The sequence below is a fragment of the Cervus elaphus genome, chromosome 2 (genome assembly GCF_910594005.1).
Source record: "Cervus elaphus chromosome 2, mCerEla1.1, whole genome shotgun sequence".
Classification (NCBI taxonomy): domain Eukaryota; kingdom Metazoa; phylum Chordata; class Mammalia; order Artiodactyla; family Cervidae; genus Cervus; species Cervus elaphus.
Genome location: NC_057816.1, coordinates 309363 through 336642, shown reverse-complemented (window position 1 = coordinate 336642; position 27280 = coordinate 309363). Strand labels below are relative to the sequence as shown.

Genomic DNA, 27280 nt, shown 5'->3' with positions numbered 1-27280 from the left:
GTGCTGGCAGGGCCCCCGCAACCCACCCAGGCCTTCCTCCGGTTTGTGAAAAGTGTCCCGCCTGCACTGAGGGGCACTGGAAGGGGCCCTGCCTTGCCTCAGCCAGCAGCACCCCCGGCTGCCTGTGTGGGAGCTGGCTCCCGGGGCCTGGCTCCCCCGTGTTCTCTGGGTAGAGGCTGGAGCCCAGTGGACAGAAGGGCAGGGTCCACTCCATCGAACTGGCCTCGGTCGTGCTGTGGGTGAACCCATAGGGGTGACCTGCCCTGAGCAGCACAAACAAGCTGTGGACTCCGGGCAGCTTTCAGAGAGTCAGAAGCCTGTGCAGTTAAGTTCCTGCCTTCGCTACAAAGCCCTTCAAGGTGCCCTACCCGGGACCCTGGCTTCTTACCCTCCCCCAGAAGGAACAGGCTCCACAGAGAAATGGGTGGTCCCAGTCTAGGTGGGAGATGCTCAAGGGGCCAGAAATCAAGGGGGGCTCCTGGGGACGGCAGAAGCCGGGAGGTGGACTGGGACCAGAGTGACCGTGAGCCCCGGGGGGCAGCCCAGCAGACGGGATGCTTCGTGCCCCTGTAATGGTGGGAAGGCATCAGCCCTGAGCCCAGATCAAAGCTGACACCAAGGCCCTGTGTCTCCTCCCAAAGTGAGAGAGCCCCCCGAAGCCAGAGGCTGAGAAACAGCTCAACAGCTCAATGCACAAGCGCAGGGGTGGGCACAGGTGTGAGGTCAATCCTTCACTCTAGGTTTGAAATTCTCCCAAAAAGCAGTTAACAGGCCAAAAATAAAATACCAAGGAAAAGAGCTTTGAAGCAGTGGTGCTCCAAGAGCTGGGCCTGCGCCGCCCCTGGGAATGTCGGGAGTGTCCTTGCTTCTCTTCATCTGTGTGTAGTGAAGCTTGAGACAGTCCACCGACCTCTGGGGGGCAGTGGGGGGCCAGCGCTACCCACGTCTCACCAGAGTCTGCCAGGACTTGTGTCCAGGGGGGCGGGGCGGGGCGGGGTGGGGCAGGGCGGCACAGGGGAGAACAGGGCTGAGGGGCAGCGAGGAGACATGGAACTGCAGGCCTCCACCATGGCTTTTATTTGCTGTTTGCTCGTGGAGGTGACCTCAACTCTGGGCCACAGAGACCCTCATGACCTACTCTCGTGACAGTGGGGGCCAGGCCTTGGGTCTCTCTGCCTCCAGCACCATCCACACACCCTCCAGGTTAGAGGGTCAGATGGAAGATCCTGAGGAATGGAATGTGCCCTCCCTCAGCCTCTTCATGTCCCTGGACGACTATCCTTCACACAGGCCGCCAGGGGGTCGTGGGGGACCCGTGGGGCCCAGGGAGCAGGTGGGTACCACGATGCCACTGCTTGGGCCATACCATCTGGGTCCTGAAGCTCGGGGTCGTGGAGATCCCAGGCTGACTGCACAGAGGGGCAGGGGCTCTGGCTCCACAGGGACCGGCAGGCCCAGGGGGGAACCCGGAGCCAGGAGCACACACGCTCCAGCACTCATACACCCAGGTGCGTGCAGACACACACCGCACACACGACGAGCCCAGTGCCACCGTACACACGGGAGAAAAGGGAAACAGAACCTTGAGGGCTGTGGCTGTCGGAAGGTTCACGGCGACAATCACCAAGGACCGAGGGCCCAGGCGTCAGTGTGCGGCCAGCACCCCTTCTCTGTCGGCCTCCTCGGGCCCCGAGGCGTCATCGGGCCCAGCTGTGCGCCCGTCCACGCTGCCCTCCGCCCTGCCCTGGTCCTCCTTGCTCTGCTGCTTCTGCCGCCGTGTCTCCTTGTACCTCAGGGTGATGTCCCTGCGGGTAGCAGGGGTGCGTCACCACAGGCCAGCCCGCGGGGGTCCCTGGACCCTGCTCCGCAGAGGAGCTCAGGGCCTGCGGCGGCAGGCAGGACACCCGGGGCCGCGGCGCTCACCGCAGGAAGAAGCGCCAGACAGTCCAAGTGAGGGCGAGCACGGAGCCGAGCGTCCAGCACTGGGCGATGTAAAAGGGCAGGGACAGCGTCAGCGTGTGCGGGTCGTACTTCACCACGATCAGCAGCTCCGTGACCGTGATGGCAGCCACCAGCCAGGCCTGCTGGCCCAGCTTCTTGTGCAGCTTCCTGCGGACAGAGGTGGGGCTGCGCCGAGGCCGAGGGAAGCCCCGCCCCAAGGCCCCGCCCCCACCCAGCCCCCAGGCCCCGCCCCCACGCGGCCCTTACGGGTCGTCCATGAAGTCGTAGATCTCCCGCATGGCCACACCGCCCACGTTGACGAAGAAGACGAGCCGCAGGAGGACCAGGTAGTGCTCGGGGGGCAGCCACAGCACGAACTTCAGGTAGAAGGTGTTCAGCTCTGCCAACAGAAACTGGGGGCAGAGGAGGGTGGCGGGGAGCCCGGGCTGCGGTGCACGGGAAGCCCAGCCTCGCCGGCCTTACCACCAGGATGATGCCGCACACGGCCAGCCAGCGGCGTAGGCTGGAGGCCGGCTTCCACTCGAAGCGGACCCAGCTGTAGGGCGTGAACTGGAACACGATCCTCTTCATCTTGCCCCTGGAACCAGCGCCCGTCAGCTAGGGCAGTGCGCTCGGGGCACACCCACCTCCCCGCCCCCCCCAGGCTTTTTCCTGGACAGTTTTACTTCACAAGGGGGAGGCAGCCCGGGAGGGGTGACCCCAGAAGGGCTGGCAGGGAGGACAAGGAGCTGGGTGGCCAGGATGGACTGATGTCCTGGTTGCCATAAGAGCAATGCCCAGGGTCACATCCCAGGTGGAGTTCACAGGAGGCAACATCCTCTCCTGTGGCCCCCCAGGGCCCACACCAGGGCCCAGGCCCACCAGATCAGCAGCTCTAGAGACGTACTTGTAGGTTGGAATGTTCCAGAGGCCCTGCCACTTATATGTCTTCAGGGACAACCACTCGAGGGTCTTCATGCCACAGTAGATGCCCAGCCCGTTGCAGACGAGCACGTCCATGATCCACTGGGGGTGGGAGCCAGGTGGGAGGTGGCGCCATGGGCCCCCAGCACCGATGGCCCTGTCAGGAGGGGACCCGGAGCTGCCCTCCTCCCCGCATGGTGTGGCCGGCGGGGAAGGGGACACGGGCTTGCGGCAGGTCTGGGGAGGCACCTACGTGGTCCCACCAGCACTCGCTGAAGTTGGGCAGCTGGTGCTCCAGGCTGTACTCCAGGAACTCGAACATCACGCTCACGATCGTGCACATCCACCAGTCGCGGATCATCAGGGTCTGTGGCCGAGGCCGGGGCGTCAGCTCTCTGCGGTGGGACCCCCAGGGACAGCCCGCCCCTCCCCTCCCCACAGTCCTCAGGTGACACACAGGCAGGAAGCTGCCCAGCTTCCGCTCCAGTTGCCCCGATTCAGGACGCCGAGGCAGTTCTCAGGGGTGCCCCAACCTAGGGGTGCGTGCGATGAGCTACGGGCTTGTCCCACCCAGGGACTGGGGGCCTCCGTGGGTCAGTCTCCTGTGCTCTCTGCTGGCCACTGCAATGCCCAGGACACATGAGGTCGGGTTGGGACCCCAAGCCCAGCAGCCTGCCTATCCAGCACTGTGGGCTGGGCCCCGCCCACCGCACGGCTGGAAAACCACCCAGAGCTCAGGGTGGGCCTGAAACCAGGTGTCCTGTCCAACAAGGAGGTACCTACCTTTAAGTACCAGCCGATGAAGTGTGCAGGCACGAAGCCGTCCAGCTTGTCCTGTGGGGGCAGATGCAGGCCTCATGCTTGGTCCCCCAGTGTGAGCTGGGAGGGGACCCTACCACTGCCAGAGGGCACCCTCACATGTGAGCTGCTCAGCCCCCGGGTCCCCCGCCCCCTCCAGTCTGCAGAATGACTCAGGTTCCAGAAACACCCACACCTGGGGCAGCTCCTAGGAGCCTGTTCAATAATCTGCCAAGCGTCACGCCCAGGATGTGGTACAGCCTTGCCAGGAGGAGCCCCCATAGCGTGAGGCCAGTCAGGTGACCTCTCCTGGGCACTCACCCAGACGTTGTGGAAGGGATCGGTCTTGTTGTCCGCATCATAGATGAGGCAGTTTCCCCCGTAGTCCCTCTCTGGCAGCGGGACCCCCAACCTGGGGTCCACATACTTCAGAAACTGGCGGCCGTCCTGGACGGTCTGCAAGGGCAGTACCAGCGTCAACAGGGCGGGTTTGCAGTGTGCAGACAGCGCCCACCGACCAGGAGGGGAAGCACCTGTCTCAGTGTGGCCCCACTTGGGGCCAGGCAGAATGGGGGTATCTCAGGTCCGAGGCGTCCCCATGCCCCCATGGGGTCACAGGTGTGCCTCCCATGGAGAGGCTCAGATCACCATCTCCCCCTCCCCTACCCTAGTCTGTTTGGGGTCCAGACCCCACAGAGAGGAACGGCATCGTGGGATGTGCTTCTTCACACGGTGCCTAGGCAGCCTCTCCTGACACGAAGGTGCCAATGTCAGCCAAACATGCCTCTAGACCCAGCACAGAGACTTTGGGTGTCACCCCCAGTGGGGGAGGACCCCCAGCAAGAGAGCCCTGTTCCTCCATCTACCCCCTCTGGCCACCAGCTGGGGCCCCAGACCCCCGTCATCAGGACCCCGAGTACCAGCCAAGGGGCACACAGGGAGGAGGCTCCAGGCCGGTGAGCAGAGGTGGTCTGTGGTGTGCGGACAGACGATGCCCAGACCTGCATCTTGTCACACGACTGAGGTGACGCCATGAACAACTGAAATGTCCCCACACATGCTCTGGGAACATGGGATCTGAGGGCCAGGAAGCAGGGCAGCACCTGTCAGCACTGCGTCCTGAGTCAGGATGGCCCCTGGACTCTGGTGCCAGCACAGCGGGACTCAGAGCCCTGGACACTCACGCTCAGAAGCGAGCAGCACAAGTGTAACAAGTCTGTCTCAGGGCATCGGAGGAAGTTGGCGGCCGTCCCAGCCTTGGGCTCGTCAACCAAGCCTAGAGGCCAGACCAGGAACCTCCACTCCAGCAAAGGCCGAGGAGGCCGCCTGACCCCTGGACCCTGTGGGACAGGGCAGCAGCCAGGCAGGAAATCTGCACACAAAGGCCAGGACCCACATGGCTCCACGCTGCTGATTGACAGGACCCAGATCCTGGTTCCTAAGACCATTCTAAAGAAACCAGGCTCCCTGGAGAAATGGTTGACTCCAGGGCTGGGGCAGGGGGCCCCAGGATGGGCCTGGGTGGGGGTGTCTTCCAGCACCAAAAGGAGGAAGGTGCTCAGAAACATGAAACAAAACACCGGGAACCCACAAAGATGGGGCATGTGAAAGCTCCTGGCAGCCAAAACTGGAACAATTTGAGCAATGGATCAAATTCTGACTTATAACCCAGAGGATAACACAGATAACTGCGAGGAGGCACTGATGTCAGAAACGAGTTGGGGAGAAGACACCCCCCCCCCCAGGCTTCCCACTGGGCTGTGGAGCTTCTCCCGCTCCTGTGAGGCGCCTCCCTCTTCAGGGCAGGGGGCGGGGGAACCTGACAGACACGCCTGCCAGGGATCTGGATTATCACCAGCGGTCAGGGGTCAGGATCAGGATCGTGTGTCAAATCCTAAAAGGAACACCAGACACACCCCCTGCAACCCTGATAGCAAAGCCAGAAAAACACATTCCAGGCCAACTACAGACAATGTCTCTTATGAAAACAGTTGCAAAAATCCTCTGCAGAATACTGGGTAAGTAAATCAGCAGCATATACACAGGACCATGCCCCATGACCAAGTGAATTTATCCCAGGAGTGCTGAGCTGGTTCAAAATGAGGAAATGAATTAACACATCACGTTAATAAAGGCAAAACCCCACATGATCATGTCATCTGATGCAAAAAAAAGCATCAAACCAATAAAATTCAACAGCCTCTCATGATAAAAACACTCAACAAATTAGGAAGAGTGGAACTTCCTCCACTGATAAAGGGCATCTGGTAAGGGCTCCCTACTGAGAAGTTGGGGGTGAGAAGGCTGGTGCTGGGGCAGTGAGGCCAGAGATGGACAGATAGACACTCAGGTTGGTGAGGACGACATGAACCCGTTTTCCTGCAGAGACCCCCTCAGAAGCCCCTGAACAGCAGCAGAGCTGTGAGAATGAATGAGTCAGGTGCAGCTGACAGCACAGAGCAAACAGGCTGTGTTTCCAGATCCAGGACCAGCAGAGCAACGTGAAGCCAAGATAAGCCCACTGAGGACAGCGTCAGGAAGAGTGACACTTAGCGATACACTCTGAAAACCACAGAGCACCGTCGGGAGAAATCAAAGACCCGCCTAAGGGGAGAATCTCGTGCCGCAGAGAAGAGGATAAACTGAGAGAAGGTGCGGGTTCTACTTAACAATGACCAATTGTAGCAGACGATTCACATTAGTGTAAGATGTTCCTAACAGGAGAAACTTGGTGAAGGACTAATGAAATCAACCTCCCTGCACCAACCTCACAATCCTGTAAGTCTGCTTTAAAATAAAGTGTCTTTTAAATGAATAAAACAAAATAGGGACCATTAATAAAAATCAACCAGAACAAAAACTGGTCTCCCCAAGACATACCGATGTCCACAAACGCGTGTAGAGATGCTCAGCGTCACGAGCAATCAAACCACAGGAGACACGTCACCACTTTACACCAAGAGCTGGGGGAACGTGGAGAAACTGGAGGCTGCGCGTGGCTGGCGGGGCTGTGATGGGGGCAGAGCCGCCGTGGAGCACAGTCCGGCAGCTCCTCTGAGGTTACCCAGGGTTCCTCAGCAGTCCCGCTTAGGCGGGTCCTCAGAGGAAGGGAAAGCAGGGCTGAACAGACACTCACACACCCACATTCACAACAGCGTTACACACAGTCACCAAAAGTGGAGGCAACCTAAGTGCCCACGCATCGTAAGTGAACACACAAACATCGTATAAACACACCATGGGATGCTGCTCAGCCTTAAAAAGGGAAGAAACCCTGACACAGGCTGCAACACAGATGGACCTTGAGGACATGATGCTCAGAGAAATAATCCAGTCACAGAAGGACAGATGCTGTCTCACTTCCCCCGACAGGAGGTCCCTGGAAGGGTCGCATCCATAGACACAGCAAGTGGACGGGGCGGGGGCTGGGAAGGTGGGGGGAGGGCAGTGAGTGTCCGTTTGGGAAGATGAACAGATTCTGGGGACGACGGTGGGGAAGGTAACACAGCCTGGTGAATGTCTCAGTGTCCCGAGCTGTGCGCCTGGAAATGGTTGAGATGGTAAATTTTATGTTTTGTTTTTTTTTTACTAAAATTAAAAAATATTTTTAATTAAATGCACTGCAATAAACCTCCCCAAAACTGTACCAAATTCTACATACACGTGTGTGTGCATACATGTGAGTAAAACTGCTCTGTGGATTGCATCAATATCAATTTCTTGGTTTGATACTGTCTTATATATATATTTATTTTAAATTGAAGCATAGTTGACTCTAATGGCCGAAAGTGGAGAGAAACTAAAGAGCCTCTTGCTGCCAGTGAAAGAGGATAGTGAAAAAGCTGGCTTAAAACACAACATTAAAAAAACTAAGACCATGGCATCCGGTCTCATCACGCGTGTGTGCTCAGTCACTTATGTCCAACTCTTTTCAACGCTATAGACTGTAGCCCTCCACATTCCTCTGTCCACAGGATTCTCCAGGCAAGAATACTGCCTGGAATACTGGGTGGATTGCCATGCCCTCCTCCAGGGGATCTTCCCGACCCAGGGCTCGAGCCCAAGGCCTCCTACGCCTTCTGCATCCCAGGTGGGTTCTTCACTGCTGAGCCACTGGGGAAGTCCCTCCGGTCCCATCGCTTCATGGCAAACAGCAGGGGAAAAAGTGGAAGCAGTGACAGACTTTATTTTCCTGGGCTCCAAAATCACTGCAGATGGTGACTGCAGCCATGAAATTAAAAGACGCTTGCTCCTTGGAAGCAAAGTGATGACAAACCTAGACACCATGTTAAAAAGCAGAGACATTACTTTGCCGACAAAAGTAAGTCTAGTGAAAGCTATGGTTTTTCTAGTAGTCATGTATGGATTTGAGAGCTGGACAATAAAAAAAACACAGAGTCGAAGAATTGATGCTTTCGAGCTTGGTGCTGGGGAAGACTCCTGAGCATCCCTTGGATGCAAGGAGATCCAACCACCCATCCTAAAGGAAATCAACCCTGAATATTCATGAAAGGACTGAGGCTGAAGCTGAAGTTCCAGTACTTTGGCCATCTGATGTGAAGAGCTGACTCATGGAAGAGACCCTGATGCTGGGAAAGACTGAAGGAAGAAGGGAGTGGCAGAGGATGAGGTTGGATGGCATCACTGACTCAGTGGACATGAATTTACTCCGGAAGACAGTAAAGGACAGAGCAACCTGTCGTGCTGCAGTCCACGAGGCCACAGAGAGTCAGACACAACACACCGACTGAAAAGTAGCTGACTTACAATGCTGTGTTAATTTCAGGTACACATGCTATCTTATATTTATGCAAAATATTGAGGGACTGGGTAAAAGAACACAGAACCTACCTGTACAATTTTTTCACAGCTTCCTGTGAATCTAATTATTCCAAAACAAAATGTAAAAAGAAACTCAACATGAATGAACAATCTCGGTGTAAAATATAAAACCATGATGGTTTTAACAGAAAACATGGGAGAACATCTTAATAAATTGGTCTTGGACAAAGAAGTCTTACACATGACATCAAAAGCAAAAAAAGAGAAGACACAAGGCCCACCACTGTTAAAAGAACAAGGCCCAGCTGCAGCCTTGGAGAAGGAACGTGCAAGCCATAGCCGGCAGAGGGCCTTGTGCCGGGACAGCATAAAAATCGTAACACTACAGTAACAAACTGCCAGATTTCTAAAAAGGGCAAAAATAAACGCTTCACCAAAGAGGATGTTTGTTTCCTGGGTCATAAATGCAGGAGAAGTTGGTAAACATCATGAGCCATTCTAGAAATGCAGTGAAACCCATGAAAAGACACTGGCTAAAATAAAAGATCCTGATGACAGCAAGAGCTGTGAGGGCCCCGGCCACCGGGCTGACCCGCCACGACGCAGGAGCACTCCCGGGGCCAGGTCACACCAGAGCCTGTGCCGGAGGCTCCTCTCACACCTGCCCCACGCCAGACGCACACTGCTGGAGGGACAGACAGACGGCGGTGCCTCCACCAGAAACACCTTCCACGGCAGGGGAGCGGGTGCGGGCAGGCAGCCGGGTGAGCTTCAAGGCCGAGAAGGCCACGCGGCTCCACTCACATGAGTGTCCGAGACAAACAGCAGGGGTGCAGGGAACAGACTGTGGCTGCAGGGCGGGAGCGAGGGGGCCAGGCTAACTCTGGCATGTACACACACACACAGCGTCACGATGCCCGGCCCTGCACACCTTCCCTAAAGGCAGACTTTCCCACGTGATGATAACTCACGCAGCCGTTGCTGACGGTTCTGAGACTGAATACTGAAGTCCACCCTCAAAGGCACACTTGCTTAACCCAGCAGAGCGAGGAGTGTTATCAGACAGATGTCGACGGCAACAAATCCTGATCCAAGATTTCCTAAGGAGGTGAGTTTCCAACCTCCTCCCACTGACCACCTTGCCAAACACATGCCAGAAGAGACAAACGCACATGCAGCCGTGGTCATCCACAGACCGGAAGGGAGGCCGTGGCGACTGGCCCGGCCCACCGCCGACGCTCAGCGCCCCAGGTCTGCTGCCAGAGCCTTCTCTGCCACCTCACACCCACCTGAACCGCCCCCATTCATGTAACCAAGAAAAACCGCTTACCTGGAAGAGTATAAAGATGAGAAACAGCTCGTAGACCACACTAACGCAGAGCCAAAATCTCCAGTAAGCTGCAGAGACAGAACACAGGGTTAGGGGTGCCCGCCCCGGGGCGCCCCAGACGCCCACGTGGCCCCTGCACACCCGACATGCCTGGGCCCTGCTCCAGGCCCCTCTTGGGGCCCCTCTCGGGCCCTAGCAGAGACTTCAGAAGCAAGCTCCCACCAGGGGTGAGCACACAGTTTCTCTCCGGTATGCTTTTCCTTCCTTTTCTTCCATTCCTGTCCCTAATCTTCCATTTCTTTTTGTCTCACTGCCGCAGCAGAGAAGGCCCACAAACCACTGGACACAAGCAAAGGTCCTTGTCTTGTGTCCACTGGGGACACTCCTAACCTTCATCACTAAGTAGGTCTGCAGGGTTTTGGTAGAGACTTTTTGTCAAATTTAAGAAAATCTCTTAATCCCAGAGTGCTGTCGAATCGGTTCTATCATGAATGAATATGAAAACCTATTCTTCTGCATTCATGGGAATCTGTTTTTTACCTTCAGTGTTAGTGTGACGAGTGATGTTAACACATTTTCTAACATTAAATGGTCCCGAATTCCTGGGATGATGACTTGTTTTAGGAAACTGTCCTGAGTTCCGGTCAGCACGCTTGTCCCGTGGCAACACGTGGCATGTACATTATATGCTTTAAGGTTGCTGAGTCCATCTTAAGTGTTCTCACCGTAAAAACAGCTGAGGTTACACGAGGTGGCAGAGGTGCTAACTAACCATACTGCAGTAACCATTCTGCAATATGCATGAAGTCATCACTCAGAACCCTTAAGCTCACGTCATGTGTCAATTACATCCCAACAAAGCTGGAAGAAGCAGCCCTTCTGTTAGCTGGTTCTCTCCCTCACCACCTGCCTTCCACTCTCTCAACTCAACCTTCCCTGGCAGATGAGACAGTGGGAAAGGGAAGGTCTAGAGCTGCTCCAAGAATCTTCATAAACCTGTTTAATAAGGCCTAAGACACCTGCTTTCCCTATGCTTATGTCTGTGGGGAAAAAAAAGCCCACCACCAGGCTACTTTTAACAGCTAATTAAAAAATAAGCTGTGCACACACACTTGGCCACGGTTATTCCACAGCTATTCCAGGTCACCCATGACCATGGTACATGCCCTCCCACCCTGAGCTTCGCTGGGACCCAGGCCAGGCCATGCGGCAGGCGGGCGGGGCATGTGTGGCGCTCGCCTCCTGGGTTTGCATCCCTGGGCAGCCGCCTGGGCTCAGCTGTGCACACACCCGGCCCTGGGGTGGCCCGGCGCCTTGGAGCCGGCCCCGCATCTGTTTGCCAGGAGATCTGTGAGCACCCAGTCTCGCACAGGCAGAAAACACAGGCTGGTGAATTCTTGGGAAAATTGGCTATGTACTCGGGAAGTAAACAGCTGAAGTGACAAGCATTCTTCATGTTCTTGAAGATGGGGACACCTGGAAAATTCTCCCTGGTTCGAGGCTCCAGCAGCAGCTCCAGGGCTGTGGTGGGGGATACGGGGGGACACAGCTGTGGTGACTGGCCGCTGCCTGTGAGGGCGGCTCTGTCCCACCTTGTCCACACCCACGTGGGTCAGAAAGGCCCCCCACGCCCCCACCACTTGACTGTGGAGCCCACCAGGAGTCCAGGCCTATGCACCCCCACCCCTAGTACCCAGAGGCCCTTGTCCATCCCCCCGCCAGGGTCTCCACACGACCCCCCAGCACCGCCCTGTGCTCCCTGAACCACCCAGAGGCTCCTGAAGCTGGTTCCCTGAGTCTGTCTGCCCCACTCCCCAACCGAGCACTTTTCTTCCTAAACATCAACACTGGCCACCTCAACAGCACTGGCAACGTGCCTACTTACTCCAGCTTTCAGAGACAGCCACAAATAAAAATAAAAATCACGAAAGGAAGGGGGCCTTTTTAACAGGCCAGACCCAATTCCAGTTTCCAAATAAATCAGCTCCCCAGACCAGTGGGCCTGGAGCCCCATGTCTGCTCCCCCAGGAGCGACCTGAGCCAGGCCCAGGAGTGGGGGCGGGTGGAGATCACGAAACATATCCTTACGCTGTCCTCTGGCCTGCAGAGGCAACCTGATTTCAGGATTTGAGGACTTCCCACCGAGCACCAGGTGAACAAGACATCTGGCTGGTGGTCCTGGACAGGCCCCGTGGTGACTAACCAAGGCTGGCAGAGAAAGTTTACGTACAGCAACTAAAGAAGGGCAAGGCCACGGTCGGAACACAGACTCAGACACCATGGAGGGGAGGCCGGCCGGGCCCACCTGGCCCAGAGCCGAAGTCGGGCTCGACCACGCGACCAAGTCCTGCTGGGCCAACTGGGCGGGCCCCGCCTGTCCTGCCCCCCAGCGACTTCACCAGGTCCTGGCGCCCACGTGGCCTTGCTGCCCCCACCCTGAATGGGTCCCGAAGGAGCCTCTAGCGCTCGTGTTCTCCCTCCCACGTCCGTCTGGCAAGCACTGAACCTGGTTTCTCGCTGGCTCTGGTTTCTGACACTCGAGCCCACTCCTCCCTGACTCTGGTTAGGAGGCCACACCCTTCCTGGACAGGCCCAAACCAGTGGAGGCGGTCCTGCAGCCCGAGTGAGGGAGGCCAGGACAATCACACCGCCCCACGCCCCGGGCAGCGGCCACACAGGCTTCACCCACACCAACGTCTCGAGGGGCCGAGCGGCCAGTGAGACCCTGGCTCAGAGCCCCTGGCACGTGACCCTGAGCCCTCCCTTCTGGAGCGAAGCTGGGCAACACCCAACAGGGACCCTTACTCTGCCGCTCCCACAGGTAATCGGAGGGGGCACCCAAGTGCACACGTGGAAATCACCACAGCCTAGCTTATCACCACGGAACTGGAAACCGCCAAGCAGCACCATCATTCTAGGATGGGATTCGTGTGTGTAGTACATTCAGACGAGGGCTGAAGCCACCAAAACTCCAGTTCTCAAAATGTTCACAAGGACGTGCTTGTGTGAAGCCTGAAGTGAACAGTGATGACCCAGAATACAAGTGCAGTCCACTGCTAATTTTTTTTACAGCTGTGTATGTATACATGTATACAAACACACTAAAACTTAACGGTGGTTACTTTCATGAGTGGGTTTTATTTTCATCTAAAAGTATGACCCTGGGATGGAGGCGGGATGGTGGAGACAGGAGAGCTGGCTGCACACGGTGCCCAGGGACCCCCCACCGTGAACAGCAAGGTTGGGGGGGCCCTGCAGCAGAGAGCCGAGCCACGCCAAGTGCCCTGCGCGGCCCCAGGGCCGCTCCGCCCCCAGGAAGACTTCCCTGACTAGCACAGGGTGGGCAGCAATGGGAGAGAAGGGCCCAGAGCGGGGGCGGTGGGGGGGGGACACACGGAGGAGGGCGAGCAGCCCAGAGAAGGGGGGCTTCCCGACTCCGGCAAAGCCGGTCTCGCCCACCCTCCTCGCTGACACGTGCAAGCCGGATGGGGTGGGGCAGGACACTCTCACGCAGCAGCACAGACACAACGCGACCCTCAGAACAGCACCACCACTCGGCACACACGGAGAAAGAAATGGCAAGTTACCTGGATGAGGTCTGGAAAATGGCCCGTCTTTAGCTTGTGTGACTCCAAAACATAAGAAAACCAAAATACTGGCCACAATACCTCTGCAAATAAAGAACAAACAGCCCTCAGTGTGCGGAAGCGTGAAGCTCTGGGTCGGCCCCTCCCAGGCAGGAGGTGGGAGGCTGGGGCACCCACGGTGGGGATCGCCCCGACCCCCAGTGGGGCAGAGCTGAGGCTCAGCCGTGGTGAAGCTGGTGGCTAAGCACCGCCGCCCTGGCCTGCATGGCCCCCAGAGGCAGCACCACCCCGGGAGAAGGCCCTGGCCCCGGGCTGGCTTGTGTGTACCATCAAGCACTACACCACTAAGGCAGGCTGCATGTTAAACACACACACCACAAACAAACAAAAAACCCCTCCAAGTCCACACATGATGGTCCAGGGTTCATGAAGCCCTAGAAGGAAAGATGCTATCAGGGTCCAAGGGCTTCCTGCTCCAGCAGGCAGGCCTCTGGTGGCTCTTTCACCCCAGGGCTGCATATCCAGGCCGAGCAGGAGCCCAGCAGGAGACGGCAAAAGCCAGGCAGACACACACGGTACCCTGCCCGCCACAGGAGCCAGTCCCCGTCTTGCGCTCCAGGCCACGGCTACCCCACGCGGCCCGGGAGCAGGCCTGAGGAGCCCGAGCCCTGGCCCCAGCCTTGGCGGTCGGCGCAGACTGGCTTCGGGGAGCACACACGGAGCCGCCCGGGGCGGCGGCCACGCTTCACAGCCCAGCGAAAGGGCTGAGACGCCCTCCCACCCCGAGACTACCTGGGAAAACCTGTCCACCAGAAGCACTTTTAGAGGAAAGCAGATAAATTACATTTTAAAATAATCTTTTAATTTCAGAACAGAAAAGTTACAGACGGTGCAGAATTTCCCACATCCATCAGTTTGGGGCCTGTCACCAGTGAACCAATACAGACACAATAACTCAAGTCCACAGTGTTTCTTTTTTTCAGATCTCCTCTGTTTTTAAACTTATGTCCTCTTCCTGCTCCAGGCCCCCACCCAGGCCCCACACGAGTCCTGTCTCCTCAGGCTCCTCTGGGCTCTGACAGGCTCTTAAGACGGCCCCTGTTTTGATGACCTGCACAGTTTTGAGAAAGACTGGGCAGGTGTTTTGTGGGCGCCCCTGAATGAAGGCTGTTGCTGTTCATGATTAGATCAGGGTTACAGGGTTTTTCGAAGTGAGACAACAGATGTTAAGAAGATCATCTTCCCATTGTATCAACATGGACACAACCCGGACCACTGGTGCCGACTGGACCCCCGCAGGGTGCCTGTCCGGTGTCCCCCTCGTCCTTGGGAGGGAGGCCCCTGCATGGGGGTGGGGAGCAGCTCCACAGCCCGACAGGAACCCTTCTGTGCAGGAGGTACATCTCCTGACTCATCTCTGACATCAGCATGGATTCGAGGGTATCTACATTACACTTGGGTTATAATTCAGCACTTGAATGATTTCTTTGCTCAAATTGTTCCAGCGTTGGCTGCTGGGAGCTTTCATTCAGCTGCTGTATCTCTTTGACATACCCTATCTTTGTGGGGTTTTTTTTTTTTTTTTTTTTTTTTAGCATTCCCTCCCTTTTGGTGCTGAAAGACACCCCAGGCCCATCTTGGGGGCTCCCTGTCCCAGCCCTGGAATCGGCCATTTCTCCAGGGAGTCTGGTTCCTTTACTGGAGAATGAATGGTCTTAGGAACCAAGATCTGGGCGGCCACGTGCTCCTTCCCTCTGGACCCTCTTGGCCAACAGAACAACAAGATATGTGTGTGCCAACGTTGCACACACGCACACTACAAATACTCCTGTGTGTAACCCGGCTCCACACTGCACTGCACCTGAGTCCTCACTGATGCCCCAGCAGCATCTCTTATCCACGGTTGCTCTCCCCTCGGTCACCTGCGACCTCCCCCCAGCACTGAGGCTCTAGGCCCCTACCCGCCACCTGTGTGGTCCCAGGGCACGCGCAGCAGGGACCCTGCTGCTAACCCGCACCCGTGGGAACCAGCTTCACCCCCAGGGCACAGCGCTCTGCGCACATCCTGGGCCTTCATGCCTGCAGACCCCACTCAAGTCTACAAGGTAACTTACTGGGATTTGGTGGGGATCTCACTGAATCTAGAGGTCCAGAAGAAATGACACCTCACCAATACTGAGATCCTATTAGCGAACATGGACTATCGGTCCCCTGATTTAGATCTTTGATTTCAGTCCTCACAATTTTGTAGTTTTTCTTATGTGGATCCTGTACACTTTTTTTTTTTATTTACACCTGAGCGTTTAATTTTCTCAGGTGACTGCGGTCAGTGCCTGCCCCCAGCCCCTCCCTGAGGCTCTGGGCTCACGCTAAGGCAGGGGCTCCTCCTTTCACGCTGCATTCCTGACTGGGGTCCTCCGCCTGCTAAACAGTCTTTAAAAGCTGCACACTTAGGTTGGTGTTGTTCAGTCCTGTATTCACCATTACGACATCAACTCGACAGCTTCAAGGCTCCAAAAATTCCCATACTCCACCTCTTCACACTTCTCTGTCCTGGGAAACCACTCCTCTCTCCCCTCACAGCTCTGCCATGTCCAGATGCCACAGCACTGGGCTCACATGGCATGCAGCCTTCCAGATGGGCTTCTTTCACTCAACAATAGGCATTTAAGCTTCATCTCTGTCTCCATGCTTGGCAGCTCATTTCTTTTTACTGCTTAATAATATTCCACTGTATGAATGAATGCAGTCCACTGTCCACCCATTCAGCCACCGAGGACATTTTGGGGGCTTCTAAGTTCAGAGCTTCCAAACGAAGCTGCTCTGACGCCCCAGTGCGGGTTCTGTGGCCGTGAGTGCTCAGCTCCTCCGGGTAAACACCAAGATGCACAGCTGCTGCTTTCTGCGTCGTCCTGTCACGGACGTTCCTGCTGCCCCAGGCATCGCCGGCACCTGGTGCTGCCTGCTGGGGCCGCTGGGGCATGTGTGCGGCGGCGCTCCCTGCAGATGCACGGGGCTGCATGTCCTTTCCCGCGCTCACGTCCTTGCCGGTGTCCGTCCAGACCTCCCGCCAGGTTCGTCTGTGCTGCTGAATCCCCGTGCGGAGGTCTGGAGCTCTCTGCACAGTGAAGACAGACATGCCGTCAGGCGCATGTCTGGCGCATGTCCCCCACCAGCCTGCGGCTTGTCTTCTTGCTGTCTCAGCAGTGTGTTTTGTAGAGCAGAAGTTTTTCATTTTCATCAAGTCCACAGAGCCTCTTTTTGGCATTCTGTTTAAAGAGCCATCAGGACTCCCCTGGAGATCTAGTGGTTAAGACACCTGCTTCCCTGCAGGGGGCGCCAGATTGATCCCTGGGAACTACAATCCCACAGGCTGCGTGGCACGGACAAAAAGGCCATCATCAAACCCATCACCAGATTTTCTCCTGTGTTTTTTTCAATAAATTTTAGTCTTCTATTTTACATTTAGGTCTATAATCCATTTTGAATTTATTCCTGTGCAAAGTACATCAGATCCGGTTACCCCAAGGCCACTTGTCCAACACTCTTTCTCTGCTGACCTGCCTTTCTCCTCCGTCAAGGACGTGTGGCTCTGGGCTCTGCTTGAGCTTCCTCCAGCAACACTGTGCTGACCACTGCACCTGCGTGCAGCCAGCCCTGCAGCTGGGCAGCCTCTGCCCTCTGGCAGGTTCCTCCAAAGTGCTGTGGGTACATTGTATTTCTTTCTGTTACAAAGAGGCAACATACACTGATACTGTACATGTATTGATAAGTCTATACATTTACAAGTGCATTAAGTCCATCCTAAAGGAACTCAGTCCTGGATGTTCTTTGGAAGGACTGATGTTGAAGCTGAAGCTCCAATATTTTGGCCACCTGATGCAAAGAGCTGACTCATTTGAAAAGACCCTGATGCTGGGAAAGATTGAAGGCAGGAGGAAAAGGGGATGACAGAGGAGGAGATGGTTGGATGGCATCACCGACTCAGTGGACATGGATTTGGGTGGACTCCAGGAGTTGGTGATGGACAGGGAGGCCTGGTGTGCTGCGGTTCATGGGGTCGCAGAGTTGGATGCGACTAAGCGACTGAACTGAACTGATGTGCATATGTATGTAAACATCCCAAGCGTCACCAGCAGATAATGAACCAAGGAACTGGGGCGTGTCCACACGGTGGACCACCCCCTGGAAACAGACCAGAAGGACTGCTGACAGACACAGCAACACGAGTGTCACAGAACCATCATGCTGAGCAGGAGGGGCCAGACACAAGGGCGCGTGCCGGCCGAGACTCTACGACAGGCAGGAAAGGCCTGTCGGGACAGGTCAGAGGGGCCTGTGGCCAGCCGTGCAGACTGACCACGGCCTCAGAGGGAGCCCAGCGCGTACCTCCACCTAGTGGCAGCGTGTGTTAATTAGGTGCTTGTTGTATTAAATGACACGTCAGTAAAGTTGGCTGAGGAAGGAAATCTACTCTCCTGAAGTGATAGAACATGTTAGATCCATAAAAAGAGGCAAAATTGAAAGTTTAGGGAAAGCAAACCAATTTCCTAAATTTTTAACAACATAAATATTAATAAAAAAATAACCATAACTTTTGGGAAGCAAACATCAAAAGCTCTGACATAATAAAAAATAAAAATAAGCATGCCCCAGCAGCCTCCAGAGACACAGGGGGCCTCGTCACAGCCCAGGCTGTGTGAGGTGCTGACTCGGGGAGCAGGCGGGTCCCCTCTGGGGTCCAAGGGCTCCTGCATACTTGCCGGTCCCTGGGAGAAGCTGCAGAGCCTTGGTCAGGTGCAGGGTGGGGCCTGCAGGCTTCCAAGACAGGCTCCAGGCACCACGGCAGCCCCAAGGGCCTGGAGGGAGCTCTCTTGCCCCGAAGTGGTTGAGAAGGCAGAGAAACGCCTGGGGCCCCAAACTCCTACCTGCTTGCCCTCCCCAGCCCCGCCTCTGCTGAAATCACACGGGGACCCGGCAGAGACCCAGGCGCCCTGTTGGGGGCACCCCCTGTACCCTCGCTCGGGCACAGACGGCTCAGGAGAAAGGCCGGCGCAGGATGAAGAGCTGGGGACGTGCCCACAGGGGTCCTGGGGCCACTGCCCTGGGGGCAGCCAACAAGCCCCCTTGACACTGGGGGTTGGAGTGGGGGTCCCTGGCAGCAAGGCTTTGTGACTCACCCAGCAAGCGTCTGGTGAGACCCAGCCCTGCCCCCGGGACTGTGTTCCGAGACACTCTGTATTGGAGGGGGAGGTGACGGTGGCTCTTCCCTGGGACCATGCTTGCCCGGTGACATCAGGACTGCTCGCCTCTGGCCCAACCTCACAGCCACACGGGACACCTCTTCAGTCTGACCAAGTTCTGCTTTCCGGGCTTCCTGCATGGCTGCGTGCAGGAGATGGTGCAAGCCCTCCACGCGGGGCGAGCACCCAAATTCACAGTGAAGACCAGGCTCCATCAGAAACCCCCTCGAGGCAAGTGCAGCGCCCCGGCCAGACTGCCTCACAGCCTCCTGAATCCTTGGGGCCCCCTGCGGTGGGGGGGGCAGCCCCAGGGGCCCACCCAGTGATCCAAGAGCAGCGCAGCTGCCTCCTCGGCGCTGGGCCCCACTCCCTGCGTGCCGGCCTGCAGTGTGACCATGGAGGGCTGGGGAGGCTGGGCACTCAGAGGTGCTAGACTCGGGGGCTGACACATAGAACTTGGAACGAAGAGGAAGGTCCAGCAAAGCCAACGGGGAGGCAGGAGGGAGGCAGGGGACCTCACAGAGCGTGGAGCCAGGAGCCCGGGCAGGAGGCCTGCACCTCATGGGGGAGGGCGAGACATGCCTCCCGTGTCCTGGACCCTGGTGTCCACGTCACAGTCCGGCTGGAGGGCGAGACCCCACAGATGGAGGAGGACAAGCCCAGTCCACCCGCCGAACTTGATCTACAGTCTCCTGGCAGCTCTGGGCTCTGGGCGGTGCTCTCCGCCCCTGTTCCTGCCTGGCCTCCTCCAGCTGCCCTCCCAGAGCAGCTGGGGCCTGAGCCCCAGGACTGGAACAGCAACGGGGGCTTCATGGGACCAGAGGGGAGAGGTGAGTCCGTTCAGTGTAGAAAATACACAGAAACGAGTTCTAAAACCAGTTAATCTTCCCCACGCACTTCTGAGACTGGCCCCGGAATCTACTGGAGTCAGGCAAAGGACACAATCCTGCCAACTAGTCTCTTTCTGGAGATAAGACAAGATGGGCCACGCTCCTCACACCAGGCCAAAACTTTCCAGCAGCCTCGTGTCAGCACAGTGCAGGGCGCGGCGCTCACTGGTGGAAACACGCCTGGCCTTCCAGAGAGCCCAGACACTCAAATTCACAGTCACTGTGACTCACAGCAAGAAATATGGATTTGGTCTTCCTCTGTTTCTAGCCAGAACTCCTAAAGCCCCTGGAGTTCCCTAACTGCTGAGGGCTACAAAGCTGTCTTTGGTTATGTTTTGAATCCCACCTCCAGATGGGAGGTGCTGCCAGGGGAGCCAACCACAGGTCCCACCAGCCCTCTGGGGAGGATGCCGCGCGTGGCCTACGCCTCAGTCGACCACGCAGTGTGAAGAGCCCAGAGGCCGGGTGAGCGACCCCAAGGGCCTCGGGGGTGCGCAGGCGCTCAGCACCCCTGCCCCCACCCGCCCCACGTCTCCCCATCTGGTGGTCCCTTAGTCTGTGGTAAACTTATAATAAACATGCAAAATGCTCCTTGATTTCTGTGAGCCACTCTAGCAAACTAACTGAGCCCAAGGAGGGGGCATCAGGTGACAACTGCATTTACGACTGGGGCCTGAGAGGGCGGGTACAGCCTGGTGGGGCTGAACCTGGGGCCATGTGGCCTGGCGCCGCCCAGGGGACAGCATCGGCACTGAGCTGACCTGCCAGACACTCAGGCGAGGCCTGGGGTGCCAAGCGAATGGGGGGGGGGATGCCGCCCCATCAAAGCTGACCTGAACCCGAGCCCTCCTTGGAGCCGGGCTGATGGTGCCAGGGCTGGAACGGGTAGAAGAGGGGCTGAAAGTGCTGCAAGGCCCCAGAGCCCCAGGAGTGCCGACCCTTGCCCACTGCCGGGCTGGGCGGGTACCTCTTGGTGTTGTAGGCCGTGTCCCTCGGCGTCTCCTCCAGCAGAGTCACGTAGCCCAGCACGCAGGTGAGGATGAAGAGCACGGTCAGGGTGTGGGCCCGCCTGCAACGCAAACACAGCCCGCATCAGCACACAGAGAGCACGCGGGTAACACGCCCCTCAAGGAGCACACTCCATCTTTGACCTGCAGCTCAAAACCCACTGATCGCTGGCTGCCAGTCTCGTGATGCTCGGATGGTCCTCTGCCTGCATGTTGGCTGGGCGGGCATGCAGCAGGGAGCAGGGGGCAGCTCTTGTTCAGAGGGACCGCGTCACAAGTCACACAGCTCAAGTCACACAACAGATGACACCGAGAGACCAACCTCGCGGTTTGTGCTGTGACCGAGTGCAAGAGCCCCGCGAGGGTGACGCAGACACAGGTGCAGAGAGGCCCCGGGACCCAGAGCGAGGGCGCGGGACGGCTGCCCAGACGGGCTGGGAAGCGGCCCCTCCCTCTACCTGGCCACCTGGCTGAGGCTCCAGAGCCCCACGCAGGAGCAAGGAGGTGGCTCTCGGCAGTCAGCAGGCCTGCCTGACTGGAAACACAGCCGCAGCCACCATGCTGTGTTGAGCACCACGTGCCTGCCGGAGCCCCTGCCTGCTAACAGCTGTCTGCAAAGGAGGCAGAGACCCAGCTCCTAGACCCAAAAGAGCAGAGTGTGTCCTTGGAGAGACACCTCCAGCCTTGAGGGATGTCCTGAAGACTAGGCGGACAACATGCGGGAAGCAGTAAGCCCAGGGCTGGCCACCGAGCGTCAGTTCCCTGCCTGCCGTCAGAACCCCGTGAAACAGGGAAGACACGGAAGAGTCAGTCAAGAGCTTGGAGAAAACATTCACGACACTCATGCCTGACAGAGGCCTCTGTACCCAGAACACACGAAGAGCTCTTAACAACTCAACAGTAAGGACAATCTCCTGAAAATGCAAACAAGACTCGACACACACTTCACAGAAAAAGGTACGTAACTGGCCAGCAACACATGGAAGGCGTGCAGCTTTGCTGGTCAGTGGGAGTGGACAAGCAGTGAGGCTGCATGGGGATGCTGCAGCAGCCCCCAGCCCGGCCTCCGGCAGGCCCCCCACTCCCCCGTCCTGACCAGCTCACTTGTTTCTCTCCCATCTTCACTCGACAGCAGTCTGACAGCTGCCACAAAAGATGCTACTGGGAGTCTAATTGGAACTGCAGTTTCTCGGTTGGTAAGGGAAGAACTGATACGTGACTAACACTACATGCAAGTTCCCCTACCCACAAGACAATGAATATCTCTCCATCTATTCAGTTGTTATTTTATGCTCTTTATTATGAAAATAGAAACAGTCACATTCAGGTAAGTCAGCTCCAAGTGAAGAAAGCAGACACTGCATTCATTCTTTTACCACATTTCACAACACTGGCATTTAAAACTGTCAGAAGTGAACAAACTCCTATTTTAACTGTTTTAATACAATTCAATATTAACATATTCACGTGTGAGTTTGAGGCTGTGAGGGAACTCCAGGACCTCAGCCTTCCAGCTGAACTCCACACGGTGTCTCAGGGCCCGAGACCAGCGCAGATGACATCATAAGGTCCAGGCCGTCGCTCCTGAGGCTCCCTGGAGGTGGTGACCCAGAAACTCAACTTCTGCTGGGCACCGGCCTACACACAGAGGGACTCGGCAAGCTCAGCTGCCTCTCCTGGGTCGAGGACACGGCCCACCCTTCCCACCCAATGTGCACAAGCATAAGCAGAGCTGCTGAGACCCCACCAGGGCTGAGTTGACAATGACGAGGCGTGGAATGCCTCCTCACCTTGGCCCTGTGGATGCTCAGAGCTGAACCACACTGCCAGGGCCACTCAGCTCAGTGATGGGGGCCTGGGGTCTGAGCCCTGCCCAGGACGGCTCCAGCACACCGACACCACACCCGTGTTGTGAGTCTAGGAGGCCCAGGGCAAGTGCTCCCAGGCAACACAGACAACACACTGGCTAGAATGCCTACTACGTGCCAACAAACCCCAATCCTGCCTTCCTGAGCTGTCGCTCTTGGAGCAAGACAAACAGAGGGCTGGATATGGGGGAGAATGAGGTGGGTAGGGGTGGGGCACAGAATCAGGGAAGGCCTCACAGCAGCCCCTGGACCTGGAGATGCAGATCCAGGCCTGTAAGACAAGAGCTGAGGGCCAGCACAGGGCGGGCCATCAGCGGGGCCCACGTGGCTGGAGGAAGGGGTCGAGCAGGGCTGAGCAGAGCCACTCAGGGCCGCTGGTGTCCAGCTCCAGGCCTGCAAACACCTGCCTGTGGGGGATGGGGTGGAGCCACAGGATGGCTGCTCGAGCCCGGGGTGTCTGCAGCCTGCACCCCGAGGGAGGCAGATGCCCCTGTGCTCCAGAACGCCCATCTGCCTGCCCCGAGAGGCAGGGGCCACACTTACCCTGGTGAACATTTTCAGAGGAAAAAGCAAAAAACAGGAATGAAGTCAGAAATCAAGGTGTTAGAACTGGTCCCAAAGGCCCCTGCAGCACAGACTCCTGGCCAGGCTCCTTTTCAGCTCAAACACCAAGTCTGAGCTCAGATTTCTCCTCAAAAACCACAGAGCCCAGAAGTGGGACAAAATTTGTAAAGCAGTGAAAGAAATGTTGAAGCAGCATCCCCAACCCTGAGGAGTGAAGGCGGACGGAGGAAGAAGGCGGGAATCTGGGGAGCAGACTTGCCCTGCAAGAAACGCCATGGGAAGTTATCCTGACAGAAGGGAAGTGACATCCGAGGGAAACCCGGTGGCCAGGAAGAGAGAGCCACCGAAGTGGGAAGGAAGACACTCCAGGCACTGTCCTTATGAACGCTGACTGGGGCCACCAGGGCCCACGTCGGAAGGCTGGATGGATCAAGGCGGACTCGATGTGGCCAAGTGTGTATGCCAGGGCTGGGAATGCTGCGGAATGCTGTGAACAGAGACGTTGCAATGACGACACGCTGGGGCTCAGGACACAGGAAGACTCCATGTCCCTCCAGACGCCAGAGCTCCCGGAGCATCGCCTGGCTGCCTGGCTAATAGGGGATGTGGGATCCCGGCAAAGGGATCACTCGGCCGTGAATCCTGTGACTCGGCCACTGGGCCAGCATGAGGGCACGAGGACATTGGGCTCCCTGCCACGACCAGTGGAAAATGCCCAGCTGTCAGCCCCTCTCTAGAGATGACCAATTCACTATGCTGCGTGGGCAGGGAGGCAGCCTCCCAAACCACTTAGAGAAGATATGAAGGTGTGGCTGTGAGAATGAGTGCACAGCCAGGTAGGACCACGACCAGACGGCCAGTTCCAGGCCTGCGAGAGGCACCGAGGGCCGACGACCAGCCTGACCAAAAAGGCATCAGCTGGCAACTCATGCTGCCCAGATGTGGGCGAAGCTGGCAAACCCCAACACACAATGACTGAGAAGGCATCTCCTGGAACTTGGGGCATCTAAGATAAGCCCTGCAAATTCTCATAACTACTTTTAAAGCATATTGTTAACAGCAGAGCCCCAAGAATCAGTTTAGGGCACTCACCGAAGGCTCAGTGTTGTAAGATGTGAGCACACAATGAGCGTTTCCCAAACGTCACAACCATCCATCTCTTCCCTGACTTGAAGCATGGTGACCCAGTGTTGATTCACCTATCTTCCACCTATAGGCGGTAACGTTTAGAAGCACCTGTCAGGGCACTGGGTCTCTAAGAGTGATTGGAACAACGCTGAGACAGTTTGAGCTGCCGTATCTCTGCATGCTTCCCCAGTATCTGTGGTCCTGACGTTTCCCTGAGGTGTCCCCCACCGAAGGCACCATGGCCGGCAGAAGAGGGGTCGGTGTCACTGCGGAGCCTGCCGGCCTCTGCCCCTTCCAGCCTGAAGCAGCCCAGACTCGGAAGCCGAGGCTCAATCTGAATTCCAAACTGCGTGGCTGATAAGTTGACCCCCAAGAAGCCCAAACTTCTTTGAAAACGAAAACTGTTAGAACAAAGTTTTGAACATGGAAGAGTTATTTTGAGTAACTGTAGAACATATAGTCATTTCCACAAATATATACCTTTTAGTCTTTAATTTTTTGGTCTCACTCATTACTAAAATTCCCTAAAACAAAAAATTGAAATGAAAGAGTGTTTAAAATGCCAGCACAGCAAGTCAACGATGGGAGACGCAGAAAGTGGCTGGGCCCTACCAGTAAAAGAGTCATCCTCGCCGGCGAGCGTCTGGTGACCTGCCTGACGGAGACATGAGGCTTCTTCCCCTACTCAGGTGAGGGCAGAAGCCCGAGATGCCACAAAGACCACATACACCAGCACCCCAACATCTGTGGGGGAGAGGCTGGGGCACTCACCCTAGAGGCAGGTCCCAGGAACCAGCAGCCCTGGCGCATGCCCTCCTCAGAGCCTTCCAGGCTCCATCAGATCTCCCCACAGGAGAGCCCAACTATGGCAGGCCTTTCTGTGTTCCCATGGGCAGGGACCCATGGGCTGGCACTTGTGCTTCTAAAGATATCTGCACTCGCTCTTCTAACTCTCTGCCTTCTGAGATCAGTGCAAGGCTCAGCAACCCCTGGCCAGCACAGGAAGCCTGCTTGTGCCAGAATCTAAGCTTCTTGTTTCATTCTCTGTTGTATGCCCTAAAGCAGCAAGTGGCATCCCCCAAGACATGCACTGAATGAACGGGAAAGAAGAAAAGCAAGCCCGGCCACCACTCCAGGACCTGTCTCCCTTCAGTGGCCAGCAGCTCGGATGTGGGAGGACTGTGCCCTCTGTCCTGCAGTCTGAAGGGGCTCTGCCCCACAAGCAGGACAGCGGATGGCCTGGTCCACTCACAGAGTGTCCAGCAGGGTCCCACAGTGCTCAAGTCACTAGCTCTGGGGCTGCACCCTCACTGAGGAGGGCACCCCATCCTTCCCCCATCCTTCTGACTTCAGGCCACTGGTGCACAGCAGCTTCCCAAAGCAGGGCTGGTCGTCGCGTCACCCACCCCTCTCCCACCCCACCCTTGAAACAGCTGCCTGCACAACAGAGATAACACTGACCTCATCAGAGGGTTGCTTCCCCCACCACACCCTCCCCTTGCGGCCTCTCCTGGGTCAGATATGACACATGTGGCCCCACGTGCACCTCCTCTGAGGTTTCCCCGACCTGCTGAAGAAGCTGCTTCCATGCAGCATCCCTGCGGGCTATGGCCCAAAGCCACCACTGTCCCCAGGGCCCATCACGGGACTCAACTTCAGGTGGACCTGAACTGAGCAGCAAAGAACAGCCACAGCCCTCCTCTCAAGAAGCACACTTTCCAGGGTACAGGGTTTGTCCCTCTTAACAAGCAACGGAAGAGAAGCTCAGACAGGCAGAGGGTAGCCCAAGGTCACTGGGTCATCAGGTGCATGAGCCATGTCTGGGACCTGTTGACCCAAGGCTGGTTTCCTGGACCCTCAAACGCAGAAGCGCCCAACTCCGCCCATGAACTCTTCCAACTCTGCTCCTGGCTGCCCCTCCCTCGGTGATCCCCCCATGAAGGCAGACCAGAGGACGGCCTGACGCCGAGGCTTGGCCAGGTCAGAGCTGTAGAGGGGTCAAAGGACTGGCCTGGCGCGGGGCCACTGAGAGGGAGCGCCTTCCCTCCACACTCGTCCACTGGGGTCCTGGCGTGGAGTGCGGCGCGGATATTACCCCACTCGCCAGGGGAGCAGGGTGTCATTTCACAGGGCATCCGCACCATCAGAGAAAGGGGCCGGACGCAGGGCAGCGGGGTATTGCGGGCAGGGAGGTCAGGAAAAGCCGCTCTGAGGTGACTTCGAAGCCAAACCCTCCCGGGAGAGGGGACAGGAGTCAAAGGTGGGGGCTGGACCACCCGGCAGGCCGTGTCCGGGGGGCGGTGGCGAGAGCCCGGTCTCGGGGTCCCGGGGCACACTCCACCCGCGCGGCGTGGCCACGCCCCTCGCGACCCCGCCGGCACCCGGCGAACCGCCGTCCCTCACCAGAAGAAGGTGTTGGTACCGTCGTCGTAGACCTCGGACTCGGTGCTGCGGCGGCCCGCGGCCGGCCCGCTCGCTCCGCCCGCGGCCGCGCCGTCCGGCGGCTCCTCCGGCGAGGCCTTGCCCCCCGGCACCGGGGACCCCGGCCGCGGCCCCTCGGCGCCCCGGCGCTCGCCCCTTCGCATGACGCCCGGGCCCCAGCCGCTCCGCCCCGCGCCTTGACCCCACGCACCCGAGTCAGCGCGAGACCGCGCGAAGAGCGCCGGGAAGGGGTCGCGGCGCCCGCTCCGCAGGGTCTCTGGAGAGCAGAGGCGGGGGGCGGCAAGAAAAGGGCGGGCGGTGCATTGTGGGACTTGTAGTCTGAGCGCCTGGGCGCGGGGTGTCCTGGGACTCGTAGTCTCCGATGTCATGCGTTAGGAACAGAGCTTGCTGGGAGGGATGCCACCTGGTCGCTAGGTAACTAGCGTTGCGTGAGTTGCGGGAGGAGCGACGTCTCCCTAATCAGGGGCGCCCATGCTGCCCCAGACCCTCCTCCTGGGTTGTCTGCCCTGAGCCACGCCCCAAACTCTCCTCCCCAGGCGGCCTGTCCCCAGGCGTGTTCTCCCAGTCTTCACTGGGATCTCCAGACTCTAGCCTCTTGGTGGCCAAAGAGTAGTTCTTAAGAGATCTTGGTTGACTCAGATTATTAATATAGACAGAACACCCTGCAAAAATATTCAGTGAACCCAGTTTGAAAAAGTCTGGCAGCTCCTCAAAGGGTGAGACAGAGTTGCCATGTGACCCAGCAATTCCGTTCCTAGGTACATATTCAAGAGAAA

General features: G+C 57.3%; 1 protein-coding gene across 2 annotated transcripts; it reads right to left on the bottom strand.

Annotated features, from left to right (window-relative positions):
• Positions 1-1555: 1555 nt before the first annotated feature.
• Positions 1556-26805, bottom strand: PTDSS2 (phosphatidylserine synthase 2). Of its 2 annotated transcripts, none has more exons than XM_043922385.1 (12): positions 26466-26802; positions 20463-20564; positions 13363-13445; positions 9776-9843; positions 3985-4119; positions 3649-3699; positions 3119-3232; positions 2849-2967; positions 2425-2539; positions 2209-2354; positions 1924-2109; positions 1556-1805 (listed from the first exon to the last, which is right to left on the bottom strand). In XM_043922385.1, exons 1-12 carry the CDS (start codon positions 26645-26647, stop codon positions 1646-1648), a joined length of 1461 nt encoding a protein of 486 aa, XP_043778320.1. In that variant the 5' UTR covers positions 26648-26802; the 3' UTR covers positions 1556-1645. The 2 variants fall into 2 exon arrangements, with proteins under 2 accessions (XP_043778320.1, XP_043778328.1); XM_043922393.1 differs by having other exon boundaries at positions 1563-1805; positions 1924-1982; positions 26466-26805.
• Between the last annotated feature and the right edge of the window lie 475 nt (positions 26806-27280).